This window comes from Simochromis diagramma, unplaced genomic scaffold (assembly GCF_900408965.1).
Source record: "Simochromis diagramma unplaced genomic scaffold, fSimDia1.1 OVJJ01000761.1, whole genome shotgun sequence".
NCBI classification, from domain to species: domain Eukaryota; kingdom Metazoa; phylum Chordata; class Actinopteri; order Cichliformes; family Cichlidae; genus Simochromis; species Simochromis diagramma.
In genome coordinates this window covers 258,800-280,295 of record NW_024387069.1, presented here as the reverse complement: position 1 = coordinate 280,295, position 21,496 = coordinate 258,800, and the positions used below count along the sequence as shown (strand labels likewise).

The 21,496-nt window shown below is 43.2% G+C and overlaps 1 protein-coding gene across 2 annotated transcripts in view; it reads right to left on the bottom strand.

The window, feature by feature from the left end:
• Positions 1 to 671: 671 nt before the first annotated feature.
• cntn2 (contactin 2) overlaps positions 672 to 21,496 on the bottom strand; it is an 84,852-nt gene continuing 64,027 nt past the window's right edge. For both annotated transcript variants that reach the window (XM_040045285.1, XM_040045287.1), the window contains 10 exons: positions 11,814 to 11,934; positions 10,827 to 10,985; positions 9,833 to 9,982; positions 8,669 to 8,739; positions 7,771 to 8,005; positions 6,100 to 6,215; positions 5,222 to 5,408; positions 4,336 to 4,448; positions 3,008 to 3,176; positions 672 to 2,012 (listed from right to left, as the gene is read on the bottom strand). In XM_040045285.1, the coding sequence (XP_039901219.1) occupies positions 1,903 to 2,012; positions 3,008 to 3,176; positions 4,336 to 4,448; positions 5,222 to 5,408; positions 6,100 to 6,215; positions 7,771 to 8,005; positions 8,669 to 8,739; positions 9,833 to 9,982; positions 10,827 to 10,985; positions 11,814 to 11,934 (1,431 nt within the window). In that variant the 3' untranslated portion in view covers positions 672 to 1,902. The remainder of the gene's footprint in view (positions 2,013 to 3,007; positions 3,177 to 4,335; positions 4,449 to 5,221; positions 5,409 to 6,099; positions 6,216 to 7,770; positions 8,006 to 8,668; positions 8,740 to 9,832; positions 9,983 to 10,826; positions 10,986 to 11,813; positions 11,935 to 21,496) is intronic.

Below are 21,496 nucleotides of genomic sequence, written 5' to 3'. Positions count from 1 at the left end.
TTCAGATTTCAGCTGAGGGGCTCAGTGACTTATTGGCTGGGCCTGGATGGCGAGGCTCATCCATACCCCAACACTGCTTTAGCAAGGCGGTGCATTCAGCGTGGCTTGCACATATCTGCATGAGTATTTCGTATGGAAGTCTATTCAGTCCACCATATTGAGTCTTTTATTTTTAATCCGTTTTTATTCCATAGTTAATTAATCCTCCTTCCTAGCCTTTTGACAACCACTACGCTTGGTGCCATCAGACACCAGCAAAGAGAAAAGCAAGCTAGTGACTCATATTCACGCTCCCTGTCTGAAGCTTCCCCAGCCTCCTCTCATAGCATCGGTTTCTCTTATTAAGCCTTTTGTATTGTATATCTTCAGTGTCTGTCATGCACAGCTATCAGTCATGTATTGATTATTATCCTGTGTAAGGACAGCAGAACTATTTCCATGATTATTCTGAGCAGATTATTAAGAAACCGTGATGTGGCTAAAAGGGGGATTTTATGTCTTTAAGAGATTATTTGGGGATATTACAATAAAATGATGTTAGAAAACTTATCCTACAATGCTACTATATATGGTTGGGATTAGGGGAAAGTGATGGCGATGACTCAGCATTAGACAGTGTGACTGATGTAACACAGGAATGTAAAAATCCACCAGTGTGACTTCTCACTTACTGACTTAGGAACAAACTGTATTAACAATGAACAGCATAGTAAGCGCTGCATGCATTAGCAATAACATTTGGTACAGATGTAAAATAACAACAGAGCCTCGTCCAGTAAAAACTCAGTTTGAAGCATTGCAGTGTTTTACGGGTAGAAAACCAAAACAATGCATTCCTGCCAACATCTTAGACCAAAGCAGCAGCTACCATTCAAACCAAATCAAAGGTTCTGAGTATATCAACAACAAAATAATAAAAAAACAGCAGTTTTTAGCACGTGATGTGTATGTTTGATCTTAACTCTCGAGCTGTAGATAAAAATGTACATGACAGCGGCCACATGTTTCCTGTAAAATGTGGTGGAGCAGAATTGTTACATAAGAGCTGATAACGGGGTTACAATGAGGACAGTTTACAACACTGCTGATAACTTTGGTGATCGGTCATCTATCCCTGCTGCTCTGGCCTTTTCATCTCAGCCTATCAGCACAAGAGACACTGAGAGTAAACCCAAGGAACACAAACACAAGTATTTTTACATTCCTGTCAAAACGATTCAAAGAAGCAGAAAAAACAAAAAAACATCAACAAAGAATTAAATACAATCAAATTTCAATTCCCTGAAATGAAACAAGACATCAAACAGTATAATAATCATCTAGACACGTGAGACAAGCACAGAGACAGTAGCTGGAAACAACAGTTAGCAGTTCTTTAGAGCCTCGGTTTTATTCTGTGTTCACACTGTGAGCAACAAGAGAAGCACTTTGTGATTCAAACAGGAGACGCAGGTGAAAGAGCTGGATTCTGTCTCTAATTCGCCACCTGGCAGGTTTAGCAGAACGTTTGACCATCAGCCTCTCTGGTATTTCATCACACGTTCAGTTTGTAAAGTGAAAAATGCTCTAACATCACCTGTAGACTCAGTAAGCAACCTGCCCTCAGTGTGAACACGCAGACCTCCACCACGTTGACTCTATTATTACATTTACACCTGAAGTCCTGCCAACTACAGTTTCAAGGACACATGTGGCGTGTCAGCCACATGTGTCCCAATAAGGCATGGTTTATACTGAGAGCAGTGCACAAACATAATACCTCCTGCAGACATTTTACAAAGATCCTTGTCATTATTAAAAGCGAATCCCCGTGTTTCCCATCCCCGGACCCACACCCACCTATCCATAAAGGAGAGCATTAGTTTCAAGCCACCCATAAGAAAAAGTTCCGACTGGCCGAGATCACAGGCCTGACACCACCGCAGAAATGAGCAGAGCCAAGCCTGAGAGGAGGTGGGCATGGGGACAGGGCAGTGTGGAGGAGGCATCCTTCTGCACCATCATACCAGTCCCTACAACACAGAGAGCACATGAACAGCTCAGCGTACATGTGGCTATAGCACTGACTTGAAACAGCATTACTATCACAGCTATGGAAGCCTAGAAGACAACAAGAAACGTGCAAAAATAAAAACAGTTACATCTCCTGTCTTGACCTTCATTTATAACCAGCATGCACTAAACGGCTAACATTTAAAGCCATAAATGTTTATGATCAACATTATAAATATCCTTATCAAACCATATCTCTGAGATAACATGGCCTTGGATAAATGCAGGTTCCAGGGGTCGTTTTTCTTCTGCATAACTATTTATTGATAAGAGCGTACGTGCATGGAATCAAAGTGCTGTAAACAGGTAAAAAGGTGAATAGAGTTTGTATAAAGGCTTTTCACTGGTCCCTGAGAGTGCACAGTAAACATGTTTCTATACACAGTCCCCAAAGTTAACAGGCTTCAAATGAGCTGGACAGCTGACCAATAACCAGATTCATGTGTAGGTGAGGCCTGCTCACTTTTTCACTGTCATCTTGAATATAAGCGAAGGACCCAATCACGAGGCTGGAAAAGCTACAAAAACTTTCCAAATCAACCTCAACCTTAAAAAAAGCAGAGCAGCGTGAAAAGGCCTGAAAGACCACAGAGAACTGAAGTGACAGCTAAAACAAGTCTTTGAGGAGGTGAGTGTATCACTGAGAGGCTCTGGAATCACTGCCTTCACGAATGGAAATACAGGGGCACAAAATCTATGTGGCTGGTTACCCTCAAGAAGACTAGAGCAGACTCTGTCATAGCTAACAGAGTCTGTACAGTTTAGAAACCTTTAGACTGCGTGGAGACGATGCTGCAGCAGAGGCCTGTGTTGGGAAACCACGAAGCAAATCTGGCCTAATGTAACACAGCCAGGGAGCAAAAAGTGTTTTTTTCCTTTCATTATTTGCACAATTTTTTAACTAATGAACTATTAAACCAGAGAAATATATGGTTTGTGCTTCCTGATTTGTCACCTGAATCCCGGGACACGATAATCTCGTGTGCTGGCCCGTCCCCGCCCTCGCCCCATGACCAAATCTCCAACACAATGTAAGCGTTGTCTTTGGGCAGCGGCAGGCTCACTGACGTCTTCGTCTTGTCCAGAAACTTCAAAGCTGCCTGGTCCTCGTGCTTGTACAGAACCTGGAAACAGAACAAAGTCTTTTTACAGTGTTTATCTGTTGATTTGATAAAGTTATCGTTGGGTAATTATAACATGATACAAGCTTATAAACAAGCTCTTTGACTTTGTTTTACAGCCAGTTTATTGGTTCACATAATTCCACGATGAGGTGACCTGTTTCACGATGAACCTTACCGAGCATGAGCGCTGCAGCAGAAAGAAAGCAGTTAATCCAAGACACCTGTATGTGCTCAGAAGCACAAACATGACAATCCTCGAGTCCCTGAATGCTGGAGGAAAAAGAAGGATTTTCCCCAGGATAACATTTTTATATTCCCAAAGCCAAATCACAGCACTGCTAACTGTCCAGCTGTGAGCTCTGATCGCAGGCTTGCTCTTTTCTTATGATCGACTGTTACAAACTTTCTTTTAAGTCACAAGTACTGTAAACCATGCTACATGCAAGTGGCTTTAAGTTCCGACAATAAATACAGATTCAAATGTATAAAGCATATTAACCACCTCCTGCCCATACAGAGTGACAGAACACGTTGGACCATTACAAATGAACAAAAGCTGCAGTTTAAAATAAGCACAGATCAAATGTTCTTGGGCCACGTTGGAGACATGCTCAGACTAATGGGCTTTCCTGCACTTGGTCAAGCAGCCAGCGTAGACCATAGCATCCTGCTGACTGGTATCCCAATCCCACTACAATTCTTTTATTATTGTTAATAAGCATGCAGGTGGGTGACAGGTATCAAAGTGTACTCCATATGAATATTAGGAGAACATAACAATGTTCTCAGGGTCACAACCATTTAAGATTTTCCAGGTGAAACTCCAAAATGTGAGAAGCTGATGATGCTTCAGCATGCATGCACAGAGAGTGCTCAGGACTGAATAAGACCAAATAAACTGATCAGGAAGGCTGACTCTGTGATTGGCTGCACGCTGCAAACACTTGCAGGTGTGACGCTGCTGGTACAGGGTAGAGAAAGTGTACAGCTAATCTTGACCACCATCTGCATCACCAGACAGGCAGCAGCTTACTTCTGTAACAGCCTGGCCCAGCTCTTATGCATTAAGACTATGCAACGCGCTTGCCTAGCAAACACTCGGATTATTTCTCCACATGTGGGACAAATAACATAAATCTTATTTAGATCCAGGACTCACTTTGTAGCCCAGTATGGCTGACTCGTTGTGCATGGCTGTCACTTGGTCCCATCTCACCATGACCCGCGAGCCGTGAGCCTTCCACGACACGCTGCCCGGAGGACGATTGGGAGCTGAGAAGGAAAAAACACATTTCAAAAGAATCAAGCTCATCCCTTTCAGTAGAAATGATGCATCCTGAGTAACAGCAGCCATTTTCATGTGTGTCACTGTGAGGGTATTGACCCAGTGTCTATATAACAAAGTCACACCAGACAGAGTGGTGATTAGAAGAGCACAGACTGCTGGACACAGCTTTACAGCTGCTCCATGAATGTAGCTTCCAAAGGGAACATTTGTATGTGAAGTGATTAAAGCTTCAAATCTGCTTGCTTTAACTTTAGCTGGATTCTATTTAAGCAGCGTAAACTCTCCTATAAAAGCACGTGGTTCACTCAGTCAGCAGAAGCAAAGCAGGATGGTTTCCTGTCGGGCATCACTGTGCTGGGGCCTGCTCGCCTCCAGGACAGAAACATTGAATTAATCTGATTTTAATGAGCTGTCATTAAAAATAAGTCCTGAGTCACTTACATGTAATGAATATTGAAGATATAAAATATGACATTTATGATTAAATTACAAGAAATAAATGTGTTCATGATATTCTCATTATCTGAGATGTATTATCATGAAGAGCAAACACCAACGAAAGAGCAGCCAGTTGGATATTACACCTGCATAATTTAAACGCAGTCATATATGGTCTGAAAGGTTCGTGTGTCCTTTCGAACTGAGAAGCAGAAGTGCAGCGGTGTGAGAGCAGACGTCTCTATGAGTGAGTTTGTCTTTGCTTTATGTTACGTGCTCTGTGCTGTCATCTTTCTAACAGAGAGCGCTGCACCCGTACGTGGTTTCCTGGTGGTGACGGCGGTGCGTGGCGAGGGCGGTCCTGTGCCGGCACTGTTGTATGCCAGAACAGCGACGTGGTATCGAGTGCTGGGTCGAAGTCCGGACACCCTGGCTGTTGGCTCCAGGCCCGCCGTCCTCACGCGGTCCGCTGCTGCTTCTCTTTCGTGCTGCCGCCAGTACCGGATCTGTTAACACACAATGACTCTTCACTACAGACCTTTCACTCGCTAAATGTCTTTCTTCAGCTTATATATTTATACTCTTTTTAAAGAGTCCTTGGGTTTCTTCAAAGGTATTATTATTATTATTATTAATGTTGTCTTATAAACTCCACGTGAACAGTACTCAGAGCCTTCACTTTCAGACACACATGCTGTCCACAGCACATGACAAAGTTTGAAATAACACAAGGTTTTACATGATACAAAGCCATCAGGCTGCTGTCATTTTCTATTATTTCCTCCACATATATGTTCCTGCTGTTTTTAAGCTCGTAGTTTGATATAAATTGATGATACATGGCTGCACCCTATGGATGAGCATTCACTCTTTAATGAGCACACATACTGTGAGTATGCATGCATTGTGCTACTGCTCCAGTTATCTGTGTGCTATCAATATGTCAGGTTATTTAGCTAAATGTAGCCAAATATGAGTTTCCTTTGATATTTTCCTGCATCTGCTATATTCAGAACATTATTTACTGAAATGTTTGCCTTACTTTGGTCATTTAGGCCGTGCGTGTCCCATACACACAGTTATCACCTAAGAGACCAGCTTTTTGTGACTGCACGATATGTTTTCTCAGTTGTCCACATATTTGTGATAGTTACAGGCTATGCTGCTTTACAGGGATGAAGTCACTGAGCTCGTCACCTCGTATCCTCTCAGGATGCCATTGATGCTGAGCTGCTGCACAGGCTCCCAGGAAACCTGGATCTCAAAGGCGGACAGTGCCGTGGCATTGATGCTCGAAGGCCCCACGGTTGGCTCTGTGAGGAGTCAGCCAGAGTGTAAAAGGTTAGGAATGTGCAGTATGTGCACTGTCTCACATAAGTATATACTCTTACAGTGTTGTCCACTTTTCTGCTGCAGCTTTGCTGACCATGTTCTTACTGTGCTTGATTAACCAGCCCATATATATCAGGCTTTTCATTATTTGAATCTTATTTACATGGACTACTACCATCAGTCAAGTTGTAAGTGAACTGACTGTGAACCTTTCTAAAACTATGGCTGCCCTCTAGTGGTTGCAGAAAAGACTGTAGGTGGAGTTACATTAGAAATCTTCCTGTGATCTTCAGAAACACTGGAAACTGATCCCTGCCCCGTGCTCTCACGGCCTTCCATTGTGCATTGATCTGAAATGTTGTTTGTCTCATGTCTCTAATTATAAGAATGGTGTATGGACCTGCAAGTGAAGTAGGAGCTGACTGTACACACCACTGTGTTTTGTCTTAATTAAGTACACAGATGTGTAAACTTGCTAACGACATATAGAACCAATTGAGCTTATATAGATTATGTATTGTAAACGTGCAGGTTGGGAGCTTCAGCTAATGTCCTCATTAAACATTCAGGTGAGACTTCCAGTATCTAGAGTTTATTCAGAAACACTGAGTGTCAGCTCTGCAAACAGAGGCAGGACCGCGGCTGGAACAAGACTGCAGTAATAATGAGAAAGTCTTTGCAGCTGAGTTAAAGCGGCATGGGTGCACTCCCACAGTTTGAGACCTCTTTAGGCTAGACTTCAGTCAGCCATGAACGGCTACAGAGGCTGTTCATGGCGGTGGTTTCAGTTCCAGCTCTGTACATTCGAGTTAGCGCGTCTGCATTTCTGTGTTCCTGCTTCACAAACTCAGACATGAGGAGGAGGAGAATGGATGGATGATTTCTTGATACCAGGTTCTTTCTGTTTCTTGTCCTCTGCGTCTCCTGTGCAAATCAGTCTTGTCTCTGTGTTCTTTTACCTGTCTGAGTTATCACCTGGTGTATTTCACCTCCCTAACTACCTCGTGTGTGTTTTAAGTCCAACATGCCAAGATGCTGCTGCTGGTAAACTGAACGTTCACTCCAGAGTGCTCTGGTAGAGTAGAAACCAGTACATTCAGCTTTGAATACCAACCTGCTGTTGACTGAATGTCACACAGTATCTGAGCAGTGTTCAAACCTCATATCTACAGCTGGGATGTGGTGGGATGGTGGACTGGTTTCATGATAGAAGCAGATTAAACTGGAAACAGGAACCGTGGCACGCTTCTCATGTGGTCCCACAAACGTGTTTAGTAAGAAACAGTTTCTTGGTTCATTCATGTCATTTAAACAGAACGTGGTACAGGTGAGCTCAGAGTCACTGAGTCAGTTCAACGTTTACAGTGAACCACAGTCTTCGTGTGCACAAACACATCCACCACAAACTACTTCTGTACAAAGCAGTGATGCAATCAGAGCAGCCATGTAAAGTAGCAGTTTGGACGGACACTGGGGATGACATCTGCCACAATGATCACATCGTAGTGGAAGTAGCTGAACGTCAGCGGTACTCACCTTCCTCTGCAGAGTGAACCACAGCCACCTGGCTAAACGGGCCTTCTCCTTTGCGGTTATAAGCTTTGATCTTCACTTCAAAGGGAGTGTACGCTGCCAGACTGCTGTTGTAGTAAACATGTCGAGAGGACTCTACACGTGGAACTCGCACCTCTGTCCATGATGATGTGTCCTTCTTTCTGAACGCCAAGATGTACCCAAAGCCGTCACCGTTCTGGTATTCTCTGGCCATGGGCTGGAGGACAAATTCAGACCTTCTCACACACCAAGTCTGAACCCAGCTGTCCCAGTAACACCATCATGATCACAGTGATATCACAGTATCTCCAGTACTGATCATGGTTAACTGCTCGTGTTTCTGTCTTTCTGTTTTCTACTTTATTTTGGTGGTTACGTATTATAACTATCAAAATAAAGTGGGAAAGAATACAAAAGTCTAATTTAACTTGTACTTCAGTTCATTGATGAGGAATACAAATCGATCCACTCCTGGTTTCACTCATCTCCACGTCATTCCAACGACATGAAACCAAAACAAATAAGTGTTAATAAATGATCCTCAGGTTTTTGAACAGACGCAGATCCACTGGGATTAATTTGACTTTCTGTACCACCGTTTTGGGTCTCGGGTCAATAGTGGACGATTAACACCCCGGTCTCATTAACACTGCCTCTAAAATCACAGTATCTGTTTGTACTGGAATACCTGACAATAACCTGGCCCATAACACTAGAATGAAACAGTAACAACTAACCTGATACTAGATTAAATTTTATGAATGAAACTAAAAGAAAATGACTATTTGTTAACGAATGAATGAAAAACTTTGAAAACATACGAACCTAAATTCAGCTCTGTTTGGAAAATAGAGAAAACCCATTTGGCCTTTCCACTCACCGTCCATGTAACAATGAGCTCATCACGGTCTCCTCCTCCACCTCCCAGTCCACTCGGGGCCACAGTGGGAGCTGAGGGCCAACAGGACAAAGACACAAGATGAACCACGAGTGTGGATCAATGTACCAAAGTGCCTTTGAAAACTGGAAAATACTGCTTTCAAGAGACAGTGACACACCAAATCTTTTTTAGTATTTATATACTCTCAGAAAAAATAGAGTACAGCATCAAATCAATGAAACTTCCAGCTCAGGAGAGTGGGTTGTTAATCAGTTTCATATGCGTCAGTGTTAATGAAATGAATGGTGCTGTACACGGGCATATTTACTGCCTGTGACACTGTTTAACGTGAGCGGTTTGCTTGTCCGGGGAGGAGGATGCACAGACCTCTACAGTGCAACGGCTCAATCCTTGGGCCTACTGTCAGACCCTACGCTGGTTCTTCCTGGTGCATGAGGATGTGAGAGCTTGCAGGCACTTCCTGGATGATGAAGGAATTGATCCAATGAACTTGCCTCCAAGCTCACCACACCTCAATCCAACACAACATCTTTTGCACATGTTTCTGTACCTAAGAGTTTCCAGCCTGAGCTCAGCGATGGTCCAGACCTGGGAGCAGATGACCAGGACACCATCAGGCATTTGGAATATGTCCGGATTAGCATACACACAGCACATGGAAGCCATATAAACTACTATCATTTTGAGTTAGATGGCATTTTGGCTTTCCACGTCATTTTTTCAATTCCAGGTTGTGTTTGAATTTAGCTCTCTGTCTTGGGCCTATCAAACTGTGGGAGGGGGGTGTCTCTGGCTCCGCTGCAGTGGAGGGGTGGTGCAGCAGGCTCGAGTGCAGTGCCAGGGTGGCTGGCAGGGCAGCTGCTGCCACTCAGTAATCAGATTCTCCCTTTTTTCAGTGACGCTGGGACTGGAGTGGACCGCAGAGTGTGGAGTGGAGAAGCAGCAAGATGCTATGATATCAGTACGGGCCAGAGGAACCATGGTGAACCTGTGCCAGAAAGAACTAAGGCAGCTCCAAAGGCAAAAGGGGGTCCGTCCGAACCAGTAATAGCATTACTAAAGTGGCAGATGACCCTCACTGGTTCTGATGTAAACATCTGGTTCATGAACAGCTGTCCACACTACATCAAATGTGCAACTTACCTGCTTGCAGTGTCCGAACGATGTGGGAAGGCATGCTAGGCTCTCCACTGCCCAAGATGTTGCTGGCGATAACCTGGAATTCATAATCCGTCCAGGGAATCAGTCCTGTCACACGAGCTGACTCTGCGTTTCCTTCAATGTTCACTGGATCTGGTGCACAGTGACACGTTTATTTCAATCAAAAACACTGATAGGAAAGTTTTACTGACCAACACTGTGCTAATGTATGAACACAGACACACCCAGTTCACTTTAATAGCAACACGACCCGATGAGTGTGTGAGTATACTGATACTAATGCTGTACAGGTTTCATGTATGCGCTTCCATCAGAAGCGTGTTAAAGAAGTCTGACATGCAGACGGACAGCAACATGTTTGAATCGCCACCATCTTCACTCGTCCTGTACGTCTACACATCAGTCTGAGTTTCATCGTCAGCATTATTCCCTGTTTCACAGTGTGAGTCTGCCCTCAGCCGGGCTCTGCTGCAGGCTTCCTCGCTGTTGTCATGGAGGGATTGCTAACAGGGGCTCATCTGTTTGTTGGGGTTTTTCTCTGGGTCTTTACCTTCAAATATAAAGTGTCTGTATGTGACTGTACGCATGTGATTCAGGGCTGTATACATTTAATTCCAACAGTTTTTAGTTCCAGTAAAACTGTCCTGACAAACATCTCAGTGTGTTATCTACAAGACCTGATAAATGACAAATACAGAAGAGAAAACAGAGTTATTTATAACAATGTTGGAGAGGCTGGAGTGTGTGCTACTGACTGACTGAGTCTCTGAGCAGGGATGTGATGAAAAAGCTGAGAACACCAACATCAGCCTGACATCTCAGAACAATCGATAAAAACTCTGTGAGAATGAAATCCTTTTGCTGCATTCTTGTTATCATTGTATTGTTGGTAGTGTTATTACTGTGGCTTTGTTATTACTAGAAGCACAACAAGAATACTCCTTTTGTTCAGGTGTATGGTTAAAGACACACACACCTGTCCTCATCTTCCTCCACTCAGACGACAGAGGAGAGCGGCCCATGATGACGTATTTGCCGATAGGACTGTGGTTATCGTAACCACGGCTCCACCTGAGTTCCACTGATGTCTCAGCCACGTTCTTCACCAACAAACCTCCAGGAGGTCCCGGGGGTCCTGTTCAAACCAGAGACAACTTTAAACATATGACACAATCTCCACATCGACAGAGTAAAGCAGTAAAGGTTGGTTTACCATAACACACGTCACACAATGTCAGATGTCTGCCTACTGCTACGTAGATGCCAAATCCTTACTTTAACACCAGGAGGCGCTATGCTAACTCCAGACTTATTACAGCTGTATAGGTTGATCTACTCCCCAGTAAAACCTGTGATCCCTTTTCTCCTTTGCAAATCCACCTCCTATTATCTTCTTGCTTTAGTGTGACTGCCTATCTTATCATTGTTCTGTGATTATTCTTGTCCAGCAGCTTTCCAAACCTTTGAGTTGCCTTTAATAAACACAAGCTCTGAGTTTATTAGGATTCTGATTGGATTCACATGTGATGAAAGGTAGATCGAATGCTTTAGTGCATAGAATAAAGTGCTATCTTTGAAAAACATGAGTGTGACAACTACAATTTCATCTTTTTTAAAAACTACTGTGTAAGTGAGTTTAATTACATTTGCTTTCATTAAAACAGAAAGCTATCATATGAGTCTCTTTGCCCTGAAGCTGTCTTCCCATGCAGTGTTAGCTTAAACACAAACGTCACACGAGTCCATAGACGGGACCCTCACAGGTAATGCTTGTCAGTGTTCTGAGTGTGATCTAAAACTCATGCTCACAAGCATTATAATCTATGTTCAGTTCAATTCAGCTTTATTTATACAAATCACAACAACAGTCACCTCAAAGGGCTTTATATAGCAAAACAAAAACAGGCCTTATTATGTAAATGCAGAGTAGTGAGAGTATGACATCAGAGGACAGCTGTTTTACCTCGAACCACCAGCTTAGCTGATGCTGCGGCGCTGTCCACCACGGTCTGAGCTGTGCACACGTACGTCCCCGCCTGGCTCAGCTGAGCCCTCACAATCAACAGGTCACCAGTGTTTTCCTTCTGAAAGGACACACACACACACACACACAGACACACACACAGACACACAGACACACACAGACACGCAGACACACACACAGACACGCAGACACACAGACACGCAGACACACACACACACACACACACACACACACGCACACACACACAGACACACACACAGACACACACACACACACACAGACACACACACAGACACACACACACACAGACAAACACATGCACACATACACAGACACACACACACACACACAGACACACACAGACACAGAAAGAAAACAAATGTCATGAGTCTAAGTGGAGTTCGGTCATTCTGAGTATATTTGGGGAATCGGATTCTTGAAGAAAACTGGTTCCCAGTACTCCAATTCCCACTTATCAGTTCTTGCTCTCACTCTGATCAGCTGATTTCATTTCGGGTGTCAGAGGAGAAAAACAGTGACGCAGTCCAGAGCGTGGACATGGACATTTATTTTTATTGTGCAAACGGACGAGATAAAAAAACGTGGAAAAGCATCCAGGGCCGAAACAACTGCATATGCTGATAACACAACTCCAGTTCTTTGCAAGCATCTGCACAGACCAAGAACCCAGAGTGAAAGCTGAGGGAAAGCGACTGGAATATCGGTACTGGAGGTTTAATACAAAGAACATGTTTATTATGAGGAAAAGATGCTATTTCTTCAGTGCTCAGGTCATGTGCATTCAAAAGCTTCAATGAAACTGGAACTTAAACATGCTAAAGAACAGCTAGCTATGCAGCCTATCCTTAGCCCTGACAATAGCTAGACACTGCAGCCAGTTTTAAGCTAGTTCAGGGGTCACAACCTTTAAGACCCAAAGAGCCGTTTGGAGCCGGTTTCCACGCAAAAGAAAACTCTGGGAGCCGCGAATAGTTTCTGACATCTAAAATAAAGATAACACTGTATATACTGTTTTTTACCTTTATGCTTTGTGTGAATAACTAAGGTGTGTTGCTTATGACATCCATGAAGTGCTGCAGAGAAAATTACATTTTATTTATGTAATTAACACATTTTGAACTCTTAAAGAAATATAACAAAAGGAAAGCTGAACTAAAATGATCCAGCAAACAAAAACTGTTGTGAGCCACCACCCTTATATCTCCTTTGGGCTTTTGGAGCCTTGACCTGACTTTTAAAAAATAATTGGAAAAAAGATATATATAAAAAAAAAAGATATAAAAAATGAAAAATAGATATTTGCAGAATTCTGCCTAAATATGTATTTTACCTGGTTAATGTGTGTGGCGGGGCGTGGTCTGCTGCACCGCTGCAGGGGAGGCGACACACCTGAGCGGCACCCGCAATCACGCCTCGCCGCCTTAACGTCTCTGCTGTTGTGTTGGTGTGTGTCGAGCTGTGAGCTGCAAAGCTATGTATGTGTACAGCAGCCGTGTGTGAACAGCAGTCAATATAGAGATGCTGAAAAGTGTGTTCATGCAAACATCGTGGGGTCTGCCGTGATATGTTTACAATGGGACTTCTGCTCCTGAACCTCTGCGCACAGCGTCTGCAGGTCGGGGCTGTACGAAGTCACTTTCATCTCTACAGGACTGTAAGCTGTCGTCTGTGAGGCGTGAGCGCTGTTTGTTTTAACATAGTTCACGGTGGAGCTGCTGACATGATGTGGATCCGAAGATCCATAATTTACCTACCTGGGGTTGAAAGTCTCGATAAATGCACGGCGTTTCGGCGGGTACACCGGCTTCTGCCAGTGTGACGCTTATTTTGAGCGATAATAATAGAATATAATTTTATTTTTATATTTTAATATCACAATAATCTTTCAATTTAGAACTACAAGTTATAAAAGAACATAAATAAAATACACTTCAGCTAAACACTTCTAATTTATTTTCCCAAACCACGCGGAGCCGCAGTGTAAGGACTAAAGAGCCACGGCTCCGGAGCCGCAGGTTGCCGACCCCTGAGCTAGACCTTTATAGCAACATCTTATTACATCAACTTTCATGAAACAGTTAAATATAAGGAGCAGGGACGTGAAATAGACATTAATCTCATTTAAAAGCATATACCTTCCTGGCCTGTGCTCAGATACTGTGAATTATGCCACCGTTATATTCATTAATGAAGTAAAATAAACCGCCTATAGCAGTTCAGTCCACCTAAAATCAACTCTGACTTTTTAACTGCTTTTTCTAACTTTCTCGCTGAAACCCTGCTCTTATCTCCAAATATACTACTGCTTTTAACATGGACAACACATCAAATTCAGCCACAAGAGATTTTATATCCTGTCTGGACAATTTTGGCTTACACCAATATGTGGACGTTCCCACTCCAAAGGACACATTTTGGATCTTGTTTGCTGCATTGGTGTCACCCCTAAGAACTGTGCTGTATTGGCCTCTTTCAGACCATAAATTAGTTTTATTCAGTGTTAGTCTCCCACTATACAAAAATAAACAAAACTGCTCAATTACTTTTAGAAATATTAGGGGCATTGATCTATCAGCTCTTTCCCATGGCATTAATAACTTACCTACCATTGATGCCTCAGCTTCCATAGACGACCTGCTATCTCACTATAACAATGAACTTATCAACCTCTTAGATACCTTGGCTCCCCAAAAAACTCGAACTGTTTCTTTCTCTCGCTCTGCACCATGGTACTCAACCTCGCCAACTTAAAGCTACTGGACGCCGCCTGGAACGTCTCTCAGGAAAACAGGACTTACTATTCACAAGGATATGTATCTCAGTCATATACAACACTGTAAAGAAGCTATTCATCATGCTAAATCTGCTTACAACACCTCTGTTATTGAATCCGCTGAAGGAAACACTCGCACTTTGTTTTCTACATTACACAATACTGTTAAACCCCCAGATACCTGTGCCATACATACACACTCTGCCAGTCTGCAACAAATTTATGGACTTTTTTACACCACCTGAGAATCTTCATCAACACTTGCCCTCGTCCTGTGAAATGGTCAAATGTATCTGCATTTTTTGTCCTTCTCAGCTGTCATCCTCTCTGTCCAATTTTGAACTTCCCACAATAACTCAGCTATCTTCCATAATTACTAACTTAAAGTCGTCATCGTGTAAACTTGATCCACTGCCGACAAATCTTGTCAAACTCTCATTCCCGTCTCTTGCCCCACTGATTGCTAATATCGTGCACTCCTCTCTTATATCTGGTTCTGTTCCTTCTTCTCTTAAAACTGCAATAATAACCCCAACACTGAAGAAGAACGGTTCAGATCCCTCCAATCTAAATAATTTCAGGCCAATTTCAAATCTCCCTTTCTTAGCAAGAATTCTTGAAAAGATAGTGGCTGCACAGGTTCATTCTCATCTCACTGGAAATAACTTGTACGAACAGTTTCAGTCCGGCTTTCGTTCATGTCACAGTACAGAAACAGCTCTAGTAAAAATCACCAATGATCTTCTGCTTGCAGCTGACTCTGGACTCATCTCCATCCTCATCCTCCTCGACCTCACAGCAGCTTTCGATACTAACTCCCACTGCATCCTCCTTCACAGATTAGCATCTATTGGCATCAATGGTACAGCACTCGCCTGGTTTACCTCTTATCACTCTGGCCACTCACAGTTTGTTCAGTTACTCCCTCACAGATCAGTATCTACTTCAGTTAATTCCGGTGTACCCCAAGGCTCTGTCCTGGGTCCTTTACTTTTTATCATCTATCTCCTACCCCTAGGTAATATTTTTACGAAGCATAACATCCAGTTTCACTGCTACGCAGATGACACCCAGCTCTACCTGTCCTCCAAACCCACAGCTACTCTCCCACCCACATCCATTTCTGACTGTTTAAGTGAAATCAAGCTCTGGTTTTCTCACAACTTTCTTAAACTTAATGGCAATAAAACAGAATTTTAATAGGCTCCAGATCAAAACTGACTCCAGTTCCAACCAGTCTTTCGTTATCCATTGATAACTCTGATGTCACACCCTCCCCTCAGGTTAAGAGTCTTGGTGTCATCCTCGATAGCACTCTGTCCTTCACAGCACATATAAATAATATCACTCAGTCTTCCTACTTTCATCTCCGTAATATTAACCGTCTTCGTCCCTCACTCACACCACACAGTACCGCCATACTTGTCAATGCTCTTGTCACATCTCGTCTGGATTGCTGTAATTCTCTTCTCTATGGTTTACCTCATAAATCATCCATAAACTGCAGTTAGTTCAAAATACAGCTGCTCGTATTATTTCCAGAACTAGATCCACTGAACATATAACACCAGTTCTTAAACAGCTCCATTGGCTCCCAGTTCACCTCCGTGTCAATTTCAAGATCCTGCTTCTCACTTTCAAAGCGCTTCGTAACCTCGCTCCTCCATATCTATCCGATCTTCTCCATACATACTCGCCCCTTCGTACACTCCGCTCTTCTTCCCTTCTGTCTGTTCCACCTGCTTGCCTGACTACCATGGGACTCAGAGCCTTTAGTTGTTCTGCCTGAGACTTTGGATGCACTTCCACTTGCTCTCCGGACCACACACTGTCTCACCACTTTTAAATCACTACTCAAAACCCATCTGTTTAGAACTGCATACACCTGATCTGTCTTAGGCCATTTTTACCTGCTCAGTTTTTATATTTGCTTTTATACTTTTATGACTGTTTATGTCTAAATTGTATCTGCCATGTTTGCTATATATACATTTTTCTTATGTTTTTTATGGTATTGTTTACGTGCTACTGTAAGGTGACCTTGGGGGTCTGAAAGGCGCCTATAAATAAAATCTATTATTATTTATTGTTATAGTTTCTTTCAGTGTTTTGGAATTTTGGTTTCTTTACAAAATAAATTCAGGTGAAACTACATTTTCATGGAGCAGCAGTTTTCTGTCACGCTTGTTTCAGACAAGCTGCCGAGCTGTGAACCAAAGACTGAACAGACTGGGTCACTGCACATCTGTGTGATGGAAATACCTATTTATTGATTATATCACATATGTGTTTATTGCACACGGTCGTGAGACACTTGGAGACATCCGGGCACCGTGTATCGGGTTAAACAGATGGTGGAGCCTTTTGTGCTTGGCACCTTGGGGGGGGGACCAGCGTAGCAGCGCCCTGCTGAAGGCCCACTCTCTCTCATCCACACCAGAATAAAGGTGTCGATTACAGCTGACTGTGTCTGTGGACTTTGTTAATTAAACTTCCGCCACACCTGCACGTTTCACGATCAAAGCCCTGTTTAAAAAAATGAAAGGATTCTAGTGATATTCCTTTTTTATTATGATTATCCACAAATACTTCAAAGCTCAAACTAACATTCACTGCATCCTTCTAACAAGCATAGATCTGTGTGTGTAACCTATTTATTTAGACTGAAGCTACATGCAATGTTTGCTAGCATTTAATTGGAGGAACAAGTGGATCTCTTTCTTTTATCTGGATTCATTTACCCTAACATGTGTGACCAGAGGCCTGGATTTTGGCTTATCCCAGTAACTTCAGTGTAAACTCAGACGAGCAGGCTAGGCTAGGCGAGTGTGGACGCTTCATCTCTTTGCTCCTTAAATGCTTTGCTTCTTTTATTGATTTTTATTGATTTTTATGCTGATTTTTTCCCTTTTTTCCGTATGAGCTTACCTGCGATAGCTTCTGGACACTTATAGATCAAGTGTTCTTAACAGAAACAGCAACATTTTTATAGTTACCTTATCCTCAGCGTTCCGTGTGTCTGTGGCCTAGACACAGCTGAAGCCTGATTACAGCGTCTGGGCACCGAACAGCCTCAATAGCCTGGAAAGGTGCTAACCGCTAGGCTAACTAGCAACAAGATGCCTTCCCTCTCCACAGATGACTACCACAGCCTCCTGCAGAAGATTGCAGTACTGGAGACAAAAATTCATCGCTTAGAAGTAAACGTGGAGGTAAATGGACTGTGTGGAAATGAAACAACCTTGCCTTTGATTCAAAACAATGGCGATGAGCAAGCTAGTACACAGCTAAGGAGCACAGATAACATGACCAAGAAAGTAGACTCTGTGCATTATTATAAATCCTCAAGTGATAATCCCCCCTTGGACTGTCTTGGTGCAAAACCAAGACATAAATCATGTCTCCTGGAAGGGGGAGGACGTATCACAGGCAGAGCACAGCGAGCTGAAATCTCTGAAACCAACTGGCCTTCACTTCCTACGAGACAGAGAAGCTCTTCTACCCCTGTATACGAGAGGAAACAGGACTGGACAACCGTGAATAGGAAGGTTAACAACAAACCTCCAAAACAACTGAATGTGAAACTGCACAACAGATTTGCTCCACTATCAAAGGACCCTGGATCGATATCGGACAACCATCCATCTAAAAGCAGCGAAGTAAGGTCTGAAAATCTGTTGAAAAGTAAAAGACCACAGGGAACGCTAAAGGCTAGGCCTGAAACTCTGATTGTGGGTGACTCTGCCGTAAAGGATGTACAAAGGATGTGTGGTAAGAACACTAAAGTCCTCTGCTTTCCTAAGGATATGGTCAACAACCTGAAGGAGAGAATTCTTCAAATTGCAGATGAATATCCAACTGTGACAAACATTGTCCTGCATACAGGGTCAAACGATGTGTCCAAACAACAGTCGGAGGTTCTGAAACGGGACTTTACTGGATTACTAAATACTGTAAACTCTCTGAATGCAGCTGTATTCATCAGTGGACCTGTACCGCCGGTCAGAGGAGGAGACGAGAGATTCAGCAGGTTGTTTACACTGAATAAATGGCTTATATCAGCATGTGCTGACCACTCAGTGCATTTTATCAACAACTTTAATATTTTTTGGGAACGCAGGCATCTGTTTAAAGCAAATGGATTTCATTTTAACAAGTCAGGGGTGAAACTGTTCACCTCCAACTTGTTTTATTCCATACGTCATCCATCTGTGCTTGGTGCCAAGGCTGAGATAAACGAGGAGTTATCTCATAAAGAGGAACAAACAGTACTCCAAGAACAGACAAAGCCCAGCAGAAACCTTGAGGAGGAGCTCCATTTGCCCCCACCCGGGAAGAGCCTCAGAAAGGAGAGACATCTGAGGCAAGAAGAGGGGTCCCTATTTGCCTCCAACTCTCTCGACAACACCAACGACCAGGGACCACGATCTTCCCCAGTCCCCCAAACCCCTGACAGGCCATCACCCTCCTCCCCACACCTGAAATTCACTGAGGAGATGATGGAGCGGGTCAATGCTGGGCTCAGATCTACCCCCCGGCCCAATCCCTTTTTGTCCCCCATAAACCCCCCACCAGAGCGGCCAAAGGTTCGCCATCGAGCCCCACCCTCAACAGAGCAATCGAAGTCACAATGCCCAGCCTCGCCCCCCTTAGTTCCTCCTTACCACCTTCATGCTCTGTCTCCACAGTCCACGGACCCTCCACATGTGAAGGGTCCGGGCTGCGAGGATTATGGCAGTGGTGACTTTTCCCAGGAGAAGCTGGGACCCTGTTTACCAGAAGGTTTTAAAATTTCTGTACTTTTAGGTGACAGGAGACATGTGGCCTGGTCAAAACACAGAGAGCTGCACTCTAAAAGATCTTTAAACATAGTAAATATACCTTGTGTGCCACAGACTGCTCCCAAACACGAGGGGACAAGTAATACCTCTAAAACACTTAAGTTGGCTTTATTAAACGTTAGATCTTTAGCTGGGAAAACATTTTTAATTAACGATTTAATCACTGAGCACAGCCTTGATTTTATGTTTTTAACTGAAACTTGGTTGGACCAAAGTAACAGTGGAGCTGTTCTCATCGAGACGACCCCTCCTAACTACAGTTTTATCAGTGAGGCCAGGGTGAGCAGGAGAGGAGGAGGGGTTGCTGTCTTATTTAATGAATCATTTCAATGTAAGCAGCTATCTCCTGGAAGTTTTGAGGCTTTTGAATATGTGGCTTTACAGCTGAAGGCCCCATCCAAAGTTGTGTTTCTTAATGTTTACAGGCCTCCCAAATACTGCACAGACTTTTTTAATGACCTCAGTGAACTGCTGTCTGTGATCTGTGTTGATTTCGACTGTGTAATTATTGTTGGGGATTTTAACATCCATGTGGACAACCCTCAGGACAAAGGGACTAAAGACCTGAGTAACACTCTGGGCAACTTTGGGCTGACTCAGCATGTAACAGAGGCCACACATAATAGAGGACACACTCTTGACCTACTGATCTCCAAGGGCCTGAGCATTTCAAAGGTTACTGTGTCTGATGTGGGCGTGTCTGATCATTACTGTGTTTTCTTTGAAAGTAAAATCTCAGCCCACAGAAATATATCAACAACAGTGATCACAAAACGGTGTATAACTGAACACAGTAGTGCAATTTTTAACCAGGTCTTCCCATTAACACCTAACCTGTCCAGAAGGTCAGTCAATGAGCTCGTCAATAGCTTCAATGCTAACATGTTAAATGTAATGGACACTATTGCTCCCATTAAGGTGAAGGTTATCTCTGGAAGGAAAAAGTCTCCATGGAGAAACTCCACACTGGTGAAAAATGGAAAAAGAGAGTGTAGGAAAGCTGAGCGCAGATGGAGAAAAACAAACCTCCAGGTTCATTATGACATCTATAAAGAGAAACTTCACAATTATAATTTACAACTGAGGAGTGCAAGAAGGTCCTACTTCTCTGACATCATCACTAAAAACAGCCATAATGCTCGGGTCTTATTTTCTACAGTTGACAGGCTAACAAACCCTCCTGTGCCAGTGGCAGCTGAACTTCATTCAACCATGGCCTGCAATGACTTTGCCAAATTCTTCACAGAAAAAATCCAAAAAATTAGACAAGCAATTGGTACATCAACAGCAGATCCAGGATATGTACTGTGTCCACCGAAAAACTGTTTAAACACCATCAAACAGTTTCACCCGATTAACAGCAAAGACCTGGAGGACATCTTAGGTCAACTGAACTCCTCCTCCTGCTGTTTAGATGTCCTGCCAACAAGTTTTTTCAAAAAGGTCTCAAAGACTTTGGAGTCAGACCTGTTACAGGTCGTCAACTTTTCTTTATTATCAGGTGTGTTTCCAGAACCACTAAAAACTGCTGTAATCAAACCTATACTGAAAAAGGACAATCTTGACAAGACACAAATGAACAACTACAGGCCGATCTCAAATCTCCCATTTTTAAGTAAGATCATTGAAAAAGCAGTTTCTCAACAGCTCAGTTACTTCTTAACACAGAATAACTGCTATGATGCCTTCCAGTCAGGTTTTAGACAGAACCACAGCACTGAAACCGCTCTGACCAAAGTGTTTAATGACATATGTCTGAATACAGACAGTGGAAAAATGTCAGTCTTAGTTTTACTGGATCTCAGTGCAGCATTTGATACAGTTGACCACAACATATTACTCAAACGACTGGAGAACTGGGCAGGTCTTTCAGGAACTGTACTAAACTGGTTCAAAACATACTTAGAAAACAGGAAATACTTTGTATCAATAGGTAACTTCACATCCGAGCAGACAAGTATCACATGTGGAGTTCCCCAAGGTTCCATCTTGGGACCCCCTCTGTTTAACATTTACATGCTCCCACT